General features: G+C 51.9%; 1 protein-coding gene across 2 annotated transcripts; it reads right to left on the reverse strand.

Moving 5' to 3' along the window:
- Positions 1-423: 423 nt before the first annotated feature.
- Positions 424-15511, reverse strand: DAPK3 (death associated protein kinase 3). 2 transcript variants are annotated; one of them, XM_019744241.3, is made up of 9 exons: positions 15440-15511; positions 14262-14418; positions 6538-6898; positions 6124-6253; positions 5727-5775; positions 5022-5048; positions 3928-4080; positions 3040-3085; positions 424-2583 (listed from the first exon to the last, which is right to left on the reverse strand). In XM_019744241.3, exons 2-9 carry the CDS (start codon positions 14321-14323, stop codon positions 2047-2049), a joined length of 1365 nt encoding a protein of 454 aa, XP_019599800.1. In that variant the 5' UTR covers positions 14324-14418; positions 15440-15511; the 3' UTR covers positions 424-2046. The 2 variants fall into 2 exon arrangements, with proteins under 2 accessions (XP_019599800.1, XP_019599801.1); XM_019744242.3 differs by lacking the exon at positions 15440-15511 and adding an exon at positions 15291-15433.
- Positions 15512-18394: the final 2883 nt, after the last annotated feature.

Genomic DNA, 18394 nt, shown 5'->3' on the forward strand with positions numbered 1-18394 from the left:
TTGAGTCAGAAGGTCACTCGTTGGAGCCACATTCCAGACCCAGAGGCGGTGCTGAGCAGCAATGACGCCACCACCTTCCTGCTGTGCAGACAGGAGGGCTGGCCTGTGCTGGAGCCCATGCACCGGGGCGCAGAGCACGGCAGGGGAACCCTCAGGAGGTGCCAAGGGACCCCTCTGAGTCCGCTCTGGCTGCTTTTTCATTCCAACGTTGCAAGCTTCCATTTCATTGCAATAAAAATAACCAGAGTCCAGCTGAGCCCCAAGATTGAGGCAGCCCCCGATGTCACACCCCAGGTTTGCCCTCTTTGTCCTGAGGAGCACAGGGGCAGGCAGTGGACGGATGGAAAAAGACAGAGCCTGGCGACCATGGCGCCAAGTGACCCAAGGCTGGCTGCCCCGCCGGGCGCAGGTACAGACAACTGCTGGGTGTTGGAATCCAGGCTTTATTTCCTTTGGGCTCGCACATGCTTGCAGAGGCGTGCATACATGATGGCCTGGAGTTCATGGAGGCGCATACAAGGAGACCCACCACAGACCAGAGACGGGCATGACAGGACCCCACAGCCAGGTCCCAAGGCCCTGCCTGAGCCCCAGGCCAGTGGCCTCAGCAGGAATAGTCCCAGTCCTGCCTGCCTGGTTCCTGCCTCCATTCAGCTAGACTGGAGGGCGGGAGGAGTGTCTGCACAGGTGTCCCTCACTTAACCCAACCTGCAGCAGACAACTCCAGGTTCTGAGTGGCCACCAGCTAGAGACCTGTTTCATGAAGCACCAACCTTAGGGCACAGACCCTCCTCGAGGGCGGCACCTAGTGGCGCATGATGGCACTGCAACCCCCTTCTCAACCGCTCAGGTCCAGGGAAGTGCTCCTGGGAGGAGTTCTAGCCAGATGCTAGCAGAAAACACCAGCAGAAGCAGAGTCAAAGGGCTTCTCCCCACAGGGCAGCACAGAGCCTAGGGGCTGGGGTGGTAAGGAGCCCTGAAGCTCTCCAGGGAGGGGGATGCTGGGCCCACCAGCCTTTTGGGACTACTCCACCGGGTCCCCACCAAGGGGTGCGGAGCAGGGGCAGGTGGGGCAGGGGCAGAGCCAGGGACCGAGACGGGGTGGGGCCCCAACTGGGGCTTTGGCGCATCAGGGACTGTGTCATGGAAAGCCTGCACCTGGCATTATGAGGGGATGGCTCCACAGCCTGCCCCACTGGGGACGGCTGCCAGATGGATGATGGCTCTTTACTTCTGTCCCCAGGACCCTGGCCCAGGGACCTGCCTCACCCAGTGCCCAGGGAATCCCTGGGCCTCAGGGAGGGAACAGAGACAGCTTTTGCAGATGTTTCCTTTACTGTGTCCAGGTAACGTGCTTAGCAACATGCTCCCCCCAATACTACCTCCTTGAGGGCTGGGTCAACTCCTCAGCTCTGACCCTAGTCCGCGGTCCAGGGCCAGGGGTGCCCCAGCAAGGGGCTGGAGTATGGGGAGAGCCGGGGTCAGAGGCCGCCTCCATCCCTGACCATGGAGGGGTCACCTCCTATCTGGAGAAGAGGAGAGGATGGGTTGCCCAGCAGAGGCCCCTCCGATTCCGAATCTTGGGGCACACAAGGGCCCTCACAAACCATCCCCGAGGCTGCGTGCACTTGCATCAGCATAGAGGGCCTAAAGGTGCTGACCAGGCTCTGCTGTGTGACCCAACTGCCCTACAGCCCCCTGACCTGGGACCCAGACTGACCCCACCACCCAGCCAGGCTGAGGCATCTGGTCCACTGTGGCCACTTCTCCTGGAGGTATGACCTCGCAGAGACCACATTCCGGAGGTGATGCTGCCCCACAAACACCCCCACCCTGAGTCCCCAGTGTTGCAGGAGAGGGGCTAAGGCAGAGGGAGGCACGCTGTGCAGAGGAGGCCGGATCAGCCTTGGCTCCCTGGGACACAGCTGGCCGAGCCCCTCCCCTCAGCCTTCCATTCCTGGCCAGCCCAGGGACTCTCCAGGCCCAACACGGGTGACAGAGGGGCCTGGCCCAGGGCTACGGAGGGGACACCCGCCTCCCGTGGCCCTAGCGGAGGCCACACTCCACGCCCTGCAGCTTCTCCTGCTCCATGGCGCGCACCAGATCCTGCACAAAGCGCATCTCGGAGGCCACCTGCTTGGCCAGGGCCTCGTAGCGGTTCTCCAGGCGGCTGAAGCGGCGCTTGAGCCCGCTGGCCCCCAGCAGGGCGCCCTTGGCCTCCTCCTGGGCCTGCCGCTGGAGCGCCTCGGTCTTGTGCAGCTCCTGGCGCAGCCGCCGCAGGTCCTGGCCGATGCTCTCGTTCTCCTCCCTGTACCAGGCCTCCTTCTCCTCGTAGATGGCCGTCAGCGCCTCGATGTCCTCGTGGAAGAGCCGCCGGCTATGCTCCAGGCTGCGCAGGCCCTCCTCAGCTGCCGCCACCTCCTCCAGCACCTTGGAGAAGCGCTCAAAGTTGATGTAGGTGTTGTTGGGGGGCATGCTCGAGTGCGACTTAATGGTGTACTCCTTGAGGCGGGCGGTCTTCAGGCGTCTCCGCTCCGGCTTCCGGCCACTCTCCTCCCGCCGCACATTCCGCCGCCGGATGGCCTGAGGGGGAGGGAGAGTACAGTCTGGAGCAGGGGCCAGGTGGAGGACCACTGAGGGCCACATCTGGCCCTCTGCTTGCTTTCGTAAATCAAGTTTTATTGGCACACAGCTGTGCCCATGTGCATATGGTCCTGGCACGTTTTCTTGCTATGAAGACAGAGCTGAGTATTGATGGCACGCTATGCAGTCACGCCAGGGACCAGAGAGATGGAAAAACTGATGCTCTGGCCCTTTATGGAACAATGCTCTTTCGGGGAAGCTTCTGCAGGAGGGAGCCCTGCTCCCTGCACAGAGTGGCCCAGGACTCCAGGTGAGTGTCTCAGTGAGAAGGCTCCAACGCCATCTCAGAGCACCCCATCCCTCCACGGCCCGGGCCCACCGCTCTGGGGACCCTCCCTGGATTTTGAGGGCTTGTCATGCCCGCCATCCCTCAGTGGGAGCAGTCCCCCGCCTCACCTTGATCCAGGAATGCTCCAGGCTCTGGGCTATGGTCATTCTTCTCCTGGAAGAGCACCCCCAAGCCCTGTTTAGTCACACAAGTACCATCTGCACCATCCTCCCCACACCAAGCAGACAGCAGGGCAGGAGTTTTCCAGGCTCTCCCTGCTGCAGCCCTGCTCTCAGCACTCCGCCAAGGTCTGATGCTGACACCTGCCTCTGGAGGCCCCCAACCCCTAAAGTCACCCTCCAGCCCGGCAGCAAGTCCCTGAAATGACCTGAAGCTGCACAGTCCTGAGCTCCCACTCTGCTGGGCCAGCCACAAGGAGCCCATCGAGGGGCCCTTTGGGTTGCAGGCTCTGGGGCCTCCATGTGCCCTGAGGAGTTTCGTTAACAGATCACGACCTAATGCTGTGGTCAAACAACTCAGGCACCCACAGGAGGGACCAGGCGGGTGACAAGAATGGGCAGCACATATGCCAGGGGAGGGCTGCGGCCAAAAGGAGCACTTTCTCGTGAATGAGGGCTCTATGCTGCCAGAAGTTTTAGATATTTTTCTAGAAAAAGAAAAGACTCTGGAATTTTATGTGAAACCTTGATTTTTAAATTTGGCAATGAATTAAAAAGCTTCTTTTTTTTTTAAGGAGGCGCAGCTCACAGTGGCCCATGCGGGGATTGAACCGGCGGCCTTGGTGTTATCAGCACCACGCTCCAAACGAGCTAACCAGCCGCCCCTAAAAAGCTTCTTAAGACACAGTGTGGGCCACCCTACACCATGCATTACTATCCCCAGCCCAAGCGGAAGCCAGTTATGAGGAGGTGGTGGCTTGGAGGGGTGTCCTTGGCCACACCGGCCACAGGCGCTGAGCCTCCCCTGCCCCAATCCTCTGCCCGGCCTGTGCTCACTTGGGGTCCTTGACGAGCAGCCGGCGGATGAAGTCCTTGGCCAGCTCGCTGGTGTTGCTGAAATACTCCTCGTCGAAGTCGTAGTTCACGGCTGAGATGTTGGTCAGGGTCTCCTGCTTGGTCTCACCCAGGAACGGGGACGCGCCGCTCAAGCTAGAAGATGGACATGAGGCTCAGTGGCCCCTGCACTGGCTTCGTGACCAAGCCGCTGTCTGAGCTGCCACCAATCTGCGCGGTGTCCACGAAGGGGCCAGATGTGGAGGGAGAGGGACACTGGGCCCCGACCATCCCATGCACACATTCCTCCGGTACGTTCCCCCAGCCAGCCCCTGGCCACCAACCAGAAGGCAGTAAGAAGTCATTGCCCAGCCAGACGAGGCACGAAAACCCATGGGTAAAGGTCCCTGTGGAAACTCAAAGTACCTACACAGACACACAGTGTCAAAGCATCTGCCCCAGAATGTTTAGTGATTCCAGAGGAATCCTGGCTGATGCCACCCAGCATGCAGAGTGTGCCTCACTGGTGGTGACACACTGGTATTGCCTGCCTTCCTGATACGCTGCATTGAGGGGGCTCCGGGCACCTGATACTGTGACTCATGGTAAGAAATACATATGTGGTCTTTATCCCTGTCCTTGGGCACACGGCTCCCAAAACCCTGGGAATTTCCTAAAACTTAAGAGCTACGAAGGTGGGAGCATCTTTTGTTGTAATATTCAATCCTTGTCCTTAGTTCCTGAAATGGCTTGAGAATAAAGATGAAAAAAGTGTTTGTTATTCATAACAAGCCCCTTCCAACCTCTCAGTTTACACTAATGAGGTGACTTTTGGAAAGCCTGGGGAACCAGCAGTGGGACGGGAAGGTTGGAACCTTCACCCTCACCCTAGCTCCACATCTTTCTCTCCTGCACAAATTCATTCACTCACTCATTCATTCATCTATCCACCCACCCAGAGTTTGCTGGCACTTCGACAGGTCAGAGAGCTAGGCAGCCCACGCTTGAGGTCACTGTCCCCACACAAAAGTCCCCTGACCCTCCTCAGCCACGGCAGGGCCCCAAGAGGGGCAGAAGGATGCCAGCCAGGTACTCACAGGATGTAGGTGATGACGCCGATGCTCCTGGAAGAGAACACAAGAAAAACACAGCTCAGCTGTAGGGTCGCAAAACCTTGACTCCAGTTTCTACAGGGCCCCCAAGGGTAAGCCACAAGCCCAAGGCTCTCGGGCCAGGGGCCAGGAGGGCAGGTCTATCAGCTCCCAGGGCTTCAGGGGTCACGCCTGCCTGCCTCCTCCCCTCCTCCTGCCCTGGGGTCTAATGATTGGGCCACACTTTCCTATCAAAGCTCAAAGGGACTAGAGGTGGGGGTGGGGCAGACAGCACAATGGCCCCCACAGACCCCGTGGATATGGCACCATCTAGAGACCTGCTGAGGCCTAAAGGCAGGGCTGGCACTGCTTCTATAGAGGGTCAGACACCGAGTATTTCAGGCTTTGTGGGCCAATTAACAGTCTGTCACATAATTGTCTGCTTTGTTTTTAACACCTTTCTGAAAAACAAGAACAATGTTCCCAGTCCCTGAGCCTGCTCTGGCCCCAGGGCTGCAGTTTGCCGACCCTCATCCTAAGGCAAAGGTCTGTGCTGCCCACGCCCCCAGCACTGAGAGCACAGGATGGGCTCTGCCCCAGCCTGCAGCAGCTGGGGACAAGCAGGGGTCATTCCCCGAGGAGCGGTCCCATGTGTGCGCGCTGGGTTCAGCCCAGGGCAGCCCTGGGCCCCCAAAGCTCCCACTGACTCACCACATGTCCGCCTCCAGACCCAGGGGTTCGTAGTTGACGATCTCGGGAGCTTTGGGATAGGGAGACAGAAAGTGCAGGGTCAGGAGCTGGTTGCATCTAAGGCTGTAATGGGGACTTGGTCAAGGGCAACACAGCACCCCTGCAGGTGGCTGGTTGCTCAGGGGGGCACACATACGTGTGCACACACAGGCAGAGCCAGCTGTAGGGCAGAAAGGCTGGGATGGTGATGGCACCGGCCCGAGGCCGTAAGCTTCCCCATGCCTGATGCCAGGGCACCTGAGGGCAAAGGGCCAGGCATCCAAAGCACCCAAGGGCCGGGCCTACAGCTCCTTACACACCGGAAGTCTTCAAGTGCCCCCTCCCCGAGTCCCAGCCCGATGCACCAGGCGGGCCTCACCCACAAACTCCGGGGTGCCAAAGATGTTCTTGAACTCGTTCCCAGCTTCAATCTTGTGGGCGATGCCAAAGTCAATGAGCTTGATCCGCGGGTTGGGCACGTTCTTGTCCAGGAGCATGATGTTTTCCGGCTGGAGTGGGGGAGCGGGATGGTGGGGGGGGACCTGCTGCTTCTGCCGGCCTGGCGTCTCCGGGAACAGCACCTGGAATTTTCCTGGGCACCCCCACTCCCAGCCCACGGGGTATGGGCAGGCTGATGTCACCTCATGGATCCAGGGCTGCGCTGGCCTGTCTCCTTGACCCCTGGAGCACTGACAGACCCAGGGGTGTGCAGACCCGCTCTCGGGCTCCCACCCTCACCTGCCAGCCATGCTTGGCGGGTCCTGTTCCGTCCCGAGTTCCCAGCAGGGCTCACCTTGAGATCGAAGTGGGCGATGCGCTTGGAGTGCAGGTAGTGGACGCCATCCAGGATCTGCTTGAGGAACTGCGTGGCCTCGTCCTCCGTCAGCGACTCCTTCTCGGCCAGGAAGTCAAAGAGCTCCCCACCCGAGACCAGCTCCAGGATGAGCACCACGTCGGTCTTGTTCTCAAAGATGTCGTGCAGCGTGATGATGTTGGGGTGCCGGATCTCCCGCAGGATGTTCACCTCCCGCTCGATTTCCTCCCGGCTCACCCCCCGCCGGCTGGACGACAGGCGGCGCTTCTTGATGAACTTGGCTGCGTACTCCTTCCCAGTGCCCTTCTGCCGGCACTTCCGCACAATTGCAAACTGGCCACTGTGGGAGCGGAGGGGGAGAAGAGGGGAGGTGAGCGGGACACTGAGAGGGCCCAGGCTGCCACTACCTGCTCAGGCAGCACTGTCCCAGCCCCCGATGCCATGCGGATACACTGTCCCCACCACCTCCGAGATGCACCCGGTGGGTATGCTATGTGAGTGCAGGACAGCATGGGACACAACGGCTACCTGGCATTTTCGCAACAGAGAGAACAAGAACAGCTCAAAGTTTATCAGGAGGGAACTAGAATCCATGGTGGTAGTAAGTCCAGTGGAATCCTACACCATCATGTGAAAGAATGGAGGTGATTCTCTGAGTGCTGACAAGATATCCACAAGGACCTCACAGTGAAAAAAGCTGCAGAATGACACACAAAATGAGTTCTTTTGTTTAAAAAAGGCATACACTGTACTCACATGCACAGATATATTTATTGACGCATGTATACGTAGGAAGAAAGGTATGAAGGACACATGCCAACCTGTTAACAATAGCTATCTCTGAGGAGTGGCACTGAGGAAATGGGGGCAGCAAGTAGAGGTTCTTATTCTCTATTTGAAACAATTTTATACTGATTCAACTTTCTGCAGTGTATTTCATCATTTTCTAAAGAGCTAAGAAAAAAGAAAGGAAGCCACTGACTTCAAAAGAGCTTCTTATTTAATAGCAGAGTGAGAGAAAGGCGCCTATTTTTAAAACGAGAGGCGAGTGAGGACGTGGAGAAATCAGAAGCTGCACACATAGCTGGTGGGAATGCAAAATGGGGGAGCCACTGTGGAAAACAATCTGGTGGTTCCTTAAATGGTAAATACAGAATTACGACAAAATCCAGCAATTCCACTCCTAGATATATATCCAAGAGAAATGAAGATGTGTCCACACGGAAACCTGTACAAATGTTCACAGCAGCATGATTCCCAACAGCCGAAAGGTAAAAACAACCCAAGTGTCCATCCATCAACACATGAACAGACACACAAGATGTGGGCCATCCACACAGGGGAACATAATGTGACCATAAGGAGTGATACTGACACTCGCCACAACGTTAAACACATGGTGCTCATGAGAGAAGCCAGACACACGAGGCCACACAGTGTGTGATTCCATGTATGTGAAATGTCCAGAATAACCACATCCACAGACAGGAAGTGGGTTCATGGTTGTCAGGGGCCGGGGGGGAGAAGGGGGAATAAGGGTGACTGCTAATGGGGATGGGGTTTCTTTTGGGGTGCTGAGAATGCTCTGGAAATAGATGGTGGTGATGGCTGCAGACTGCTGTGGATACACTAAAGATCATGAAATTGTACACTTTAAGCGAGTGAACTGTATGTGAATTATATCTCAAGACAGTTGTTATTTAAAAGACAGAGAAATTCTACATACTGCACTCCAGGGAGCTGTCCAATGTCCAAAGTCTTCTGCTGTCTAGGAACTGTTATACTAATTTGCTTTGACTCAGAAGTTGACTGAAAAGGCCAGAAAAGGCCAGACGGTAAATATTTTAAGCTGTATAGGCCATGTGGTCTGTCACAATACTTGTGTGTTCTTGCAACCCTTTAAAAAAGTAAGAAACCATTCCAGGCTCGTGGACAGTCCACACTACACTGGGCTACTTCAAGAGATTATATGGATGTTGATAAGCGCAGCAGCTTGCCAGCGCGCCAGCTGCAGGTGGAAAGACAAAGTCCAAGACCGAAGGCACAAATGCCAGACAGGAAACTTCAATAAGGCCCTGCCAAGGGTCAAGAACACACAGCCATCTTGGTGACATGGCGGAAGAGTGCGTAGAGAAAGTGACTGCGGAGACAGGTCTTGGGGACAAGAGGGCTCTCTGCAGTCAATGGTGGCATAGGGATGGCAGGCCAGGCAGAACGAGGGACAGACAGACGAGTGAGGGTGTCTCTGCCAAGCCAGTGGGGCTTTTAGAAAAGCTGGGGGGGGGGGGGGTGATAGAGCAGCCGGATGGATGGCTCAGTTGGTTAGAGCGCGAGCTCTCAACAAGGCTGCCGATTCAATTCCCGCAGGGGATGGTGGGCTGTGCCGCCTGCAACTAGATTGTAAAACGGTGACTGGACTTGCAGCTGATGGGTCCTGGAAAAACACACTGGTCCTCAGTATTCCCCGCTAAAAATTAAAAAAAAAAAAAAAAAAAAAAGACAAGCTGGGGAAACCCACGTGGGTTTGCCCGAGTAGGTGGACCTACCTGTAGTACCCAGGACCACCTGCAGCTGACACGCTGGCAAGCTGCTGCCCTCATCAACATCAGGAAACGGAAGCACCCACAGCAGGCCATCACAGACATGCTCTGCACATACTCGGGTGGTCAGATGGTGGGTGAAAGTCCAGGTGGGCAGGTGGGGGCTGCAAAATTATTACTAATCATGGTAATCTAAATAATGGCCCCTCCAAAGACATCCACGTCTGAATCCCCAGAACCTGTGAATGTGTCCCTTCATATGGCAAAAGGGACTTTGCAGGTGGAGTTAAGTCGAGGCCCCTAAGATGGGGATGACCTTGGATTACAGGGGGCACCGTGTCATCACAGGGTCCTCATAAGAGGGAGGCAGGAGGCTCAGAGTCAGAGATGGAAGAGGCTGCGCTGCTGGCTGTGACGATGGAGGAGGGGCCACGAGCCCGGATGTGGCGCCTCTAGAAGCTGGAAAAGGCTGGAAAACCTTCTTTCCCAGGGCCCACTGAAGGACCAGCCCTGCAGATCCATTTCTACTCCCGATTCCCAGACCTTTAAGATAATTAACATGTGTTCTTATAAGCCACTCAATTATGGTAATTTGTTACAGCAGCAACAGGAAATTCAATCTAAAAGCTAAGGGCACAGGTCAGACAAAACAGGCAAAGCATCCCTGATTAGGTCCCTGAATCCAGCACAACAGTCCCCCGGGTACATGATGCTCCTGCCCCCCACCTGAAATGCCTCTCCCCCGCCCCTCTGCCCACATCCAAGCTAATTGTTCCAGGCCTACCTCCCATCCCATGACGACTCCCTGATGGAATGACAGCGAATGCCAAACATGCCAGAACACTGTGCTAAGTACTGAACATGTGGCCTCATTTTCATATACCAGGATTTTTCTCCTTTAGTTTTATTCCAAGCTGAACTAACTAATAAGGATAACTAACACAGAGGGAATAGGTAAAAACATGTTATGGGCTGACTGGTGACCCCCCAAAATCCATGTGTTGAAGCCCTAATACCCAGGACCTCAGAATATGACTTTTTGGAGATGGGTCCTTTAAAGAGGTAGTAAGTTAAAATGAGGTCATTGGGGTGGGTCCTAATCCAATATGGCTGGTGTCCTTATTAAGAAGAGATTAGGACACAGATACACAAAGGGACGACCATGTGAGGACACAGGGAGGAGACAGCATCTGCCAGACAGGATGACAGGCCTCAGAGGGAAACAACCCTGTGAGATGATAAATCTGTTGTTTCAGTTGCACAGTCTGTGGCACTTTGCAATGGCAGCCTGAGTGGACTAATAACAGATGCACATACAATTCCATGATGTGAAAGGTAGAGTAGAAGTCCACAGACTCATCAACCCATATATTAGCTTATTTCCCAAGATTGTCGATGTGAACTTGAATTGGGAAGAACCCCCGCCCCCGCCCCCGCCCCACCCCCACACACATACACACAAGAAACTCGCTCACAGTTCATTCAGCCCTGACTCGTAGGACAGGAAAACGTAGGCCTGCTTTACTTGAGGTCCCTGTCACCACAGTGATTCCTCACAGCTAATTCCCCAAAGACAGTCAATAACTAGACTCGGGAAAGACAGTTCTGCTTGAAACTAAATTCCAGTTCAATCTTGCCTGTGAAATGCAGAGCTTATCCTGGTGGCCAACTTCACAGGCGCAGTGAACTGAAATAAAATAGTGTTTGGGGCATAAGGACACACTAACTTCCCAACACGCAGGGCTTATCTTTGTCTGGACATCTAACGGGCCCGTTACCAGGATATGGGGGCAGAGCAGGCTGGCAGGCAGGTGGAAGCCAAATGCCTACCTCTGGTTCCAGCACGCCTGGGCTTTGGAGCCAGCAGGGTTTGGTCCCAAGATCTGAATCCTGCTTGGCCACTGACAGGCTGCGTGGCCTTGGGTAAGCCGCCGCCCTTCACTCAGCCTCAATTTCTTTATCTAAAATGAGGATAATGGCACCTGCCTTGTAGGTCCTTCGGTAGATGAATGGAAGTAACATAAAGACAGCCTAGAAGTCAGATGTCCAAACGACATCTACAATTTACACAAATTGCAACACAGTGTGCACAGTGTTCTAGGCCATTGATCCTTCACTTCATGTATCTCTGAGAATGTTTCCAACCATTACACAGAGCAGTGCTGTCCAAGGTAGCAGCCACTGGCCACAAGGCACTGTCAAGCCCGTCCAAATTGAGATGTTCTGTGCGCCAACAATACACACCGCATTTCAAAGGCTTCATATCAAAAAGAGGTGCTAGGGGCAGCCGGATGGCTCAGTTGGTTGAGTGCGAGCTCTGAACAACAAGGTTGCCGGTTCAATTCCCGCATGGGATGGTGGGCTGCGCCCCCTGCAACTAAGATTGAAAACAGCAACTGGACTTGGAGCTGAGCTGCGCCCTCCACAACTAGATTGAAGGACAATGACTTAGAGCTAATGGGCCCTGGAGAAACACACTATTCCCCAAAATCTCTCAATTAAAAAAAATAATAATTGTACTAAAAAAAAAATAACATCAAAAAAAAAAGAGGCGATAGGGGTGGCCAGTTAGCTCAGTTGGTTAGAGCGCAGTGCTCTTAACAAGGCTGCCGGTTCAATTCCCACATGGGATGGTGGGCTGCGCCCCCTGCAACTAGATTGAGACTGGCGACTGGGCTTGGAGCTGAGCTGCGCCCTCCACAACTAGATTGAGGACAACTTGAGCAGAGCTGCCACTGAGTTGCCGAGGGGCAGCCGGATGGCTCAGTTGGTTAGTATGTACTCTTAACAAGGTTGCCGGTTCAATCCCCACATGGCCCACTGTGTACTACGCCCTCCACAACTAGATTGCAACAACTACTTGACTTGGAGCTGATGGGTCCTGAAAAAACACACTTAAAATTTAAAAAAAAAAAAAAAAAAAAGGCTAAAAAGAAAAAAATCTTCAAAGTGCATAAAATTAGGCAGTTCTTGCCACCTTTTTTTTTTTTTTTTTAAGCAGGTCTTGATCCATCTGCAGTAACGGCCCCTGTACATTTCTAATATTCACCATTACTTTTGTTTTCTCTATTCTTTTTTTTTTAAAAGATTTTATTGGGGAAGGGGAACAGGACTTTATTGCGGAACAGTGTGTATTTCCAGGACTTTTTATTGGGGAACGAACAGTAGTGTGTTTTTCCCAGGACTCATCAGCTCCATCCAAGTCAAGTTGTTGTCCTTTCAATCTTAATTGTGGAAGACGCAGCTCAGCTCCAGGTCCAGTTGCCATTGTTAGTTGCAGAGGGCGCAGCCCACCATCCCTTGCGGGAGTCGAACCAGCAGCCTTGTGGTTGAGAGCCCATGCTCCAACCAACTGAGCCATCCGGGAGCTCAGCGGCAGTTCATTGACTTCATTCTAGTTGCAAAGGGCGCAGCGCGCTGGCCCATGTGGGTATCAAACCAGCAGTCCTGTTGCCCAAAGCTTGCGCTCTAACCAACTGAGCCACCCGTCCGCCCCCTTGCCACCCACTCTCGTATTCTCTCTTTCGCTAGCCAAATTGTCCTTGAATCTCGCTTTTCCACATTTTTGGAGGGTTATTTGAAATTTTTTGTTATATTTTTAAAATGTTTTTTGGAAGAGCTGATAATTTTATTTCAAAAAAACAAAGGTGTAAAAATATGCCTCCTTTTTAAGAAGAACCCCTCCCTCCAGGACATTTAATGCAGCATCACAGTGCACAGGCTCAGGCTTGAAGGGAGCGTTTCGGTACAGACGTGCTTTCTTTCCAGTGGCTGTAAAAAGTTTGTATTTATTATGTATAAAATGTTAATAAAAAAACGGAATAAAAAAAGGTGGTAACATATTTCACTAATAATTGTTATACTGATTACATGATGATTACAAAACGATAAGGGGGCGGCTGGTTAGCTCAGTTAGTGGGCCACTGTGAGCTGCGCCCTCCACAACTAGACTGAAAGAAACTCCTACTTGACTTGGAGCTGATGGGTCCTAGAAAAACACACTTAAATAAAAGTTTATAAAAAAGCAAAATGATAATAGTTTGATCAGGTTAAATAAAATATATCATTAAAATTATTAAAACTGACACAGCTTTTAAATTTTCAATTAAATTTCAATCAATTTCTTCTGTGGCTCACATTACACAAGGATCCTGGCTCTTTTAATGGCTGCATAATGTTCCATCTATGGATGCGGGGGTGCTGTGATGGCTGCTGAAGATGCTTCCCGTCTTTTGCTCATATAAAATCTTTATAGCAACTATCCCTGTTCCTAGGTCATTGGGTCCATGTATGTATATATTCACACTGAATTAATTCCTAGCAGTGGAATCTGTGAGTTAAAGGGAATACACATATGACATTTTGCTGAATTTTGCCAAACTATTCTCAGCAGGCTATCCTAATACATTTTCAACAATAAAGTATGAGATTTGGGGTGAGGGGTGCTGCATTCACTACCACTCTAAAGGGGAAATTCCTAAAGGAGAGACTTCAGAATCCCAAATGAGCCTGAAACACTCTCTCAGCAAAGGCCTGAAGCAGGGCTCAGTTATTTACATTCCCTTCTGGTGACATCATGGGACCAGCCAGCAGCAAACTCACCAAATAAGGTTTGAGGCTCCACCAAAAACAAAAAAGGATAGTGCCTGGCTGATCTGGGGTGGCGGGGGGTCAGCTCCCAGGGGAGGCTATAAGGCCCGGCCAGGCAGGAAATCAGCTGCCTGGCTGGCACAGAAAGCCTCCCCTCTCTCCCACAAGAATGCTACACAACTGGCAGGGTTGTGGGTCCAGACCAGAGGCCTTCCCTGGAAAGGTCAAGAGCTGGGAAGACTCAAGTACCACCCCTAAGAGAGGATTAAGAGAGGGACAGACCTTTATCTACAAAAGCTGCTAACACCTACTGCTCTCACGCCATACGCCAGGCACTGTGTCATACCATATGTGCTCAATTACGTTTCTCCCCAAAGGAAAATGCAGAGAGGATGTCAGAGTAAGAACTCTCAGCCAGGGTGTCTGGTTCCAAAGCCCAAACTTGTTTCACCGGCACATGACCCTGACTCATTCCTTTTAGGAGAGTAGGATAAAGGACAGGAGAGGAAAAACTATCCAGAAAACCCCTCAGTGCCTCTCCCACCCTGGAGCCTCGTCAAAGGGGTCACTCACCTGCCCAGCTCCTCCCCCATCTCATAGTGGTCTTCCACATCTTCCTGCCTGAATGTGGACATGGTGGTCGGTCTGCCTTCCAGCACCTTCTGTTCCAGTGAAAGCCCAGTCACCGCAGCCTGGGGACAGGACCTCGGGAAGTCCCCTAGCCGTGATTCTGGAGGAGACAGGGAAATAGGGAAGGAGTGAGATGTCAGCCATTACTCATAGTAAACGAAGCAACCTGCTCACCAAAAATAGGTTTCACATCACTCCACGCTGAAGTTCCACGCTCCCTGGGAAGGACACTTGCATTTGGCAGCCCAGGTACTTTCGTGTGTCATCTCACTTAAGACACTAAACCGGCCAAAAGGCCGCCATTAGCCCCACAGTGCCACCGTGCCCCCATAACTCCCACCAGGCACATACCTCTGGTTCCTCACACACTGCCCCAGCCTTTCTCTGCTTCTTCCCTCCTAGGCTTCTCCCACCTACTCATCCAGAGCCCCCACACATTCCTGCAAGTTCCCCCACTCTGCACACTCCCAAGCCCCAGAACTCCCTCACTCCCTGCCCAACTTCCCGGTTCTAGTCCCAACACTCCCATCTCCCTGCCCATCAGCAATCTCAAGTCCTCTTCATCCTCACCCATGCAATCCACATACTCCCCCTCCTCAGTCGTCTCTTAAGGCCCTCCTCAGCGGTATGCTCCCCCCAATACTGAATTCTCCAGGAACTGGACAATAGCTTCCAAGCTCCTGCAAGCTCCCTACCCATTCTGGCCTACCCTTGAACTCCACCATCCTATCAAGACTCCTCTTCCCTCTCCTCAAAGGCATCCCTCCAGGTAAAGGCCCCCACCTCCGTCTCCTTCACTCCAAATGCCCCCCGCAAAGAGCCACATCTGAGAGTCTCCTCCATTGTCCTTCGCCCCCAACCTTCCCTCAAACTCCATGGCAGACCCGGAAATCCCCCTTCATAAACCCTTCCAAGGGTCCCCAACCAGTAACGTCTCTGCTCACGCGCCCCCGAGGCCGCCACGCCACTCACAGGCTCCGGGCCTGACCCTTCTCCGGCTCGGTCATCCCAGGAGTCCACAAACGTGCCGCAGGTCCCCCAAGGGTTCACACACAGACACACACACACACACAGAGACAGACACACACACTCAACAGCCTCGAATAAAGCCCACTTCTCACCCTCCACAGCCCCGCTGCCGCAGCCCACCCCTCCGCCGCGCTGGCCGCCTCTACGCGCTGACCTGCAGCTACGTCACCGCATCGGCCCGTGCTTTCCTCTGGGAGGCGGAGTCCCATTGGTCAGCGCCCCTGTCGATCGTGACGCCCCGCCCCATGCTTCCTGCTAGGCCCAGGTTCGGTCCTCCGCACCCGGATGCCGCATCGCCATTGGTCGACAGGCTGTCCTTTATGCAGCTGATTGGCTATAATGGAAGCCAGTCAAGCTTACGGAAGTCAGAAGATCGACTTTCGGCCCCTGGGTCGCCCCGCCCTCTCTTCTCTGACCTGGGTCCTGAAGCTGGAAGATGCATGCGGAAGTCCTGCATCCCTCTTCCTGCCTTTCTTAGTCACAAGATATAGGAACCCAGGGCCCAGCTCCGGCATGGCAGTTCCTGGGCTGCTTTAGTCCCTGAGTAGCTGTAAAATGTTACCCACATTCCAAATCCGTAAATAAAAATACACATGAGGAGTTGAGTTAGGTGTTGCCTTTCCCTCTTGAGGATCCTTCTATGACTCCTGTCTGTCTCAAGATACATGATAAAAAAATGAAACAAAACAAAAAAACCTTAGAAGGTAAATTATATTATTTCGCCCATTCTACAAATGGGAAACTGAGACACAGAGAGGTTAAATAACCCACCCAAAACCACACAGCCAGTAAATGACACAGCTGAGATTGATTCCCAGATAGGCCTGAACCCAAATTAATGCTTAACCACCTCAGACACTAGACTCTGTCTTTTGGCTTTTGCTGACCACCCTAACATCGTGCCATTCTCCTCTTGTTCACTCTACTTCAACCCCACTTGCCTTCCTTCTGACTTCAAACATTTCATTCCTAACCCAAGTGTTGGCACGAGCTGTTTCTTCTGCCTGGAGATCACCTTCTTCCAGTCTTGTCTAAGAACTATACACACATCAGTTCACAAATAAATCAGCACCTTCTTCCGTACCCAGTTTCACCCTATTGTTATGTCTTCCATTAGTATAGTACATGTCTTACAATTGAAGAAATCAGCGGTGATACATTTTTATTAACCAAAGTCCCTACTTTTGTTCAGATTCCTGAGTTTCCCGGTCCTTACTCTGTCCCAGGATCCCATCCAGGATCCCATATGACATTTAGTAATCATAGCTTAGGCTCCTCTTGGCTATGACAGTTTTCTCTTTCCTGTTTTTAGTGACTGACAGTTTTGAGGGTTGGTCAGGTATTGTGTATTATTGCAAAAACCGCAATTACTTTAGTACCAACCTAATAGAATTTCCCTCAATTGAGGTATCTAATGTTTTTCTCATGGTTAGACTGGGGTGATGGGTAATGTATTACATAGTAAAGTGCCATTTTCATCACATCATATCCAGGGTCCATACTATCAACATGACTTATCACTGTTGATGTTGACCTTGGTCACCTCACTCTAGGTTAGTTTGACAGGTTTCTCCACTATAAAGTTACTTCTTTTCTCTCCCCTTCCATACTGTTTGCTTTGGAATTACTTCTGCGCAGCCCACACTTAATGAGTTGAAACATCATTTTTACTTCCAAAAAAACTGACAAACTATAATAATTCAGACTTGTGTTTTTTCAGACAGGCATTTTCTCAAAAATGAACAAATTGAAACTGTCAATTCAAGGATAACAGTTGACAGTAATGGTTGCCAATGGCAAAATTTTAAGCAAAAAATTAAATTTTCAAAAACTGCTTGACAGTTTCCCAATACTTCCACACTTTCCTGATGAAATTGATATTGACAAATTTGATTTTTCAAGTGTTTAATGAAATATGTCAACATCTCAAATAGCTGCAAACTTGGTTTACCAATATTGCCAAACAACCACCACTTGATGTGATAAAATCATGCCTGGGAAAAAGACCCATTTAAAGTGCAAGACAGACCAATAGATTTTAATATAACGGTACAAAAAGTTCATTAATGTGGTTTCAGATGCATTGTAATTTCTATTTAAGAAACCAACACTTGGGACCAGCCCAGTGGCTCTGGTGGTTGGAGTGTCCAGCTCCTAATGCCGAGGTCGATTGGCATTAGGTCCGATTCCCACATGGGCCAGTGAGCTGCGCCCTCTGCAGCTAAGATTGTGAACAACAGCACTTCCCGGAGCTAGGCGGCCATGAGAACCCGGAGGTTGGCGTGAGTTGCCATGGGCAGCGTGCTGCTGAATGGTGCCGTGGGCGACCGTGTGCAGCCGGTGAGAGCTGCTGTGAATGGCCGACTGACGACCGGCTGCCTCAACCGGGGGGAGCGCAAGGCTCATAACACCAGCATGGGCCAGGGAGCTGTGTCCTACACAACTAGACTGAGAGACAACGGCTTGAACCGGAGTGGGGGGCGGGGAGTGGAAGAAAGGGGGGGGGGAATTTAAAACAAAAAACTACTTGTTGAGTTTTGATTTTGCATCAAATATCCACAATTATCTGAAAAAAGGTATTAAAATGCTTCTCTCTTTTCCAAGTTGGGATGAGTGAGGGTAGGTTCTCTCCCTATAATTCAACCAAAACAACGTATTGAAACATTTAATACAGAAGCAAACATGAGACTCCAACTGTCTTCTATTACGCCGGAGATTGCAGACTTGCAAAAATGTAGAATAATCCCACTCTCCTGTTTTGTTTCGGAAAAGAGAACTTTTCACCTAAAAATAGGTTATTTATGTTAAAATGTAATGGGTTTATTGCTATTTTAAAATCAGTAACTTTTTAAATTTTAATTTTAATTTTTAAATACGGTATATGTCAGTAGATATACCCATTTAAACTCTGGGACCCTCAGTGTTTGAGTGTACAGCGGTCCTGACACCAAAACAATTGAGAAAAATAACAAATCAAAAGGCAACAAATGTAAGTAGAGTAATACACGGGTACAAATATACACACACTTGTAACATACTAATAATGT

This window comes from Rhinolophus sinicus, chromosome 15, assembly GCF_057876585.1.
Source record: "Rhinolophus sinicus isolate RSI-liver-muscle chromosome 15, RSI-T2T, whole genome shotgun sequence".
In the NCBI taxonomy this organism is placed as follows: Eukaryota; Metazoa; Chordata; class Mammalia; order Chiroptera; family Rhinolophidae; genus Rhinolophus; species Rhinolophus sinicus.

Coding starts and splice junctions, on each gene's coding strand:
- DAPK3 (XM_019744241.3), bottom strand. CDS start 14,323: ATGTCCACATTCAGGCAGGAAGATGTGGAAGACCACTATGAGATGGGG. Junction 6,899..14,261: donor ATGGGGGAGGAGCTGGGCAG/GTGAGTGACCCC, acceptor CCGCTCCCACAG/TGGCCAGTTTGCAATTGTGC. Junction 6,254..6,537: donor TCGCCCACTTCGATCTCAAG/GTGAGCCCTGCT, acceptor CCCCCACTCCAG/CCGGAAAACATCATGCTCCT.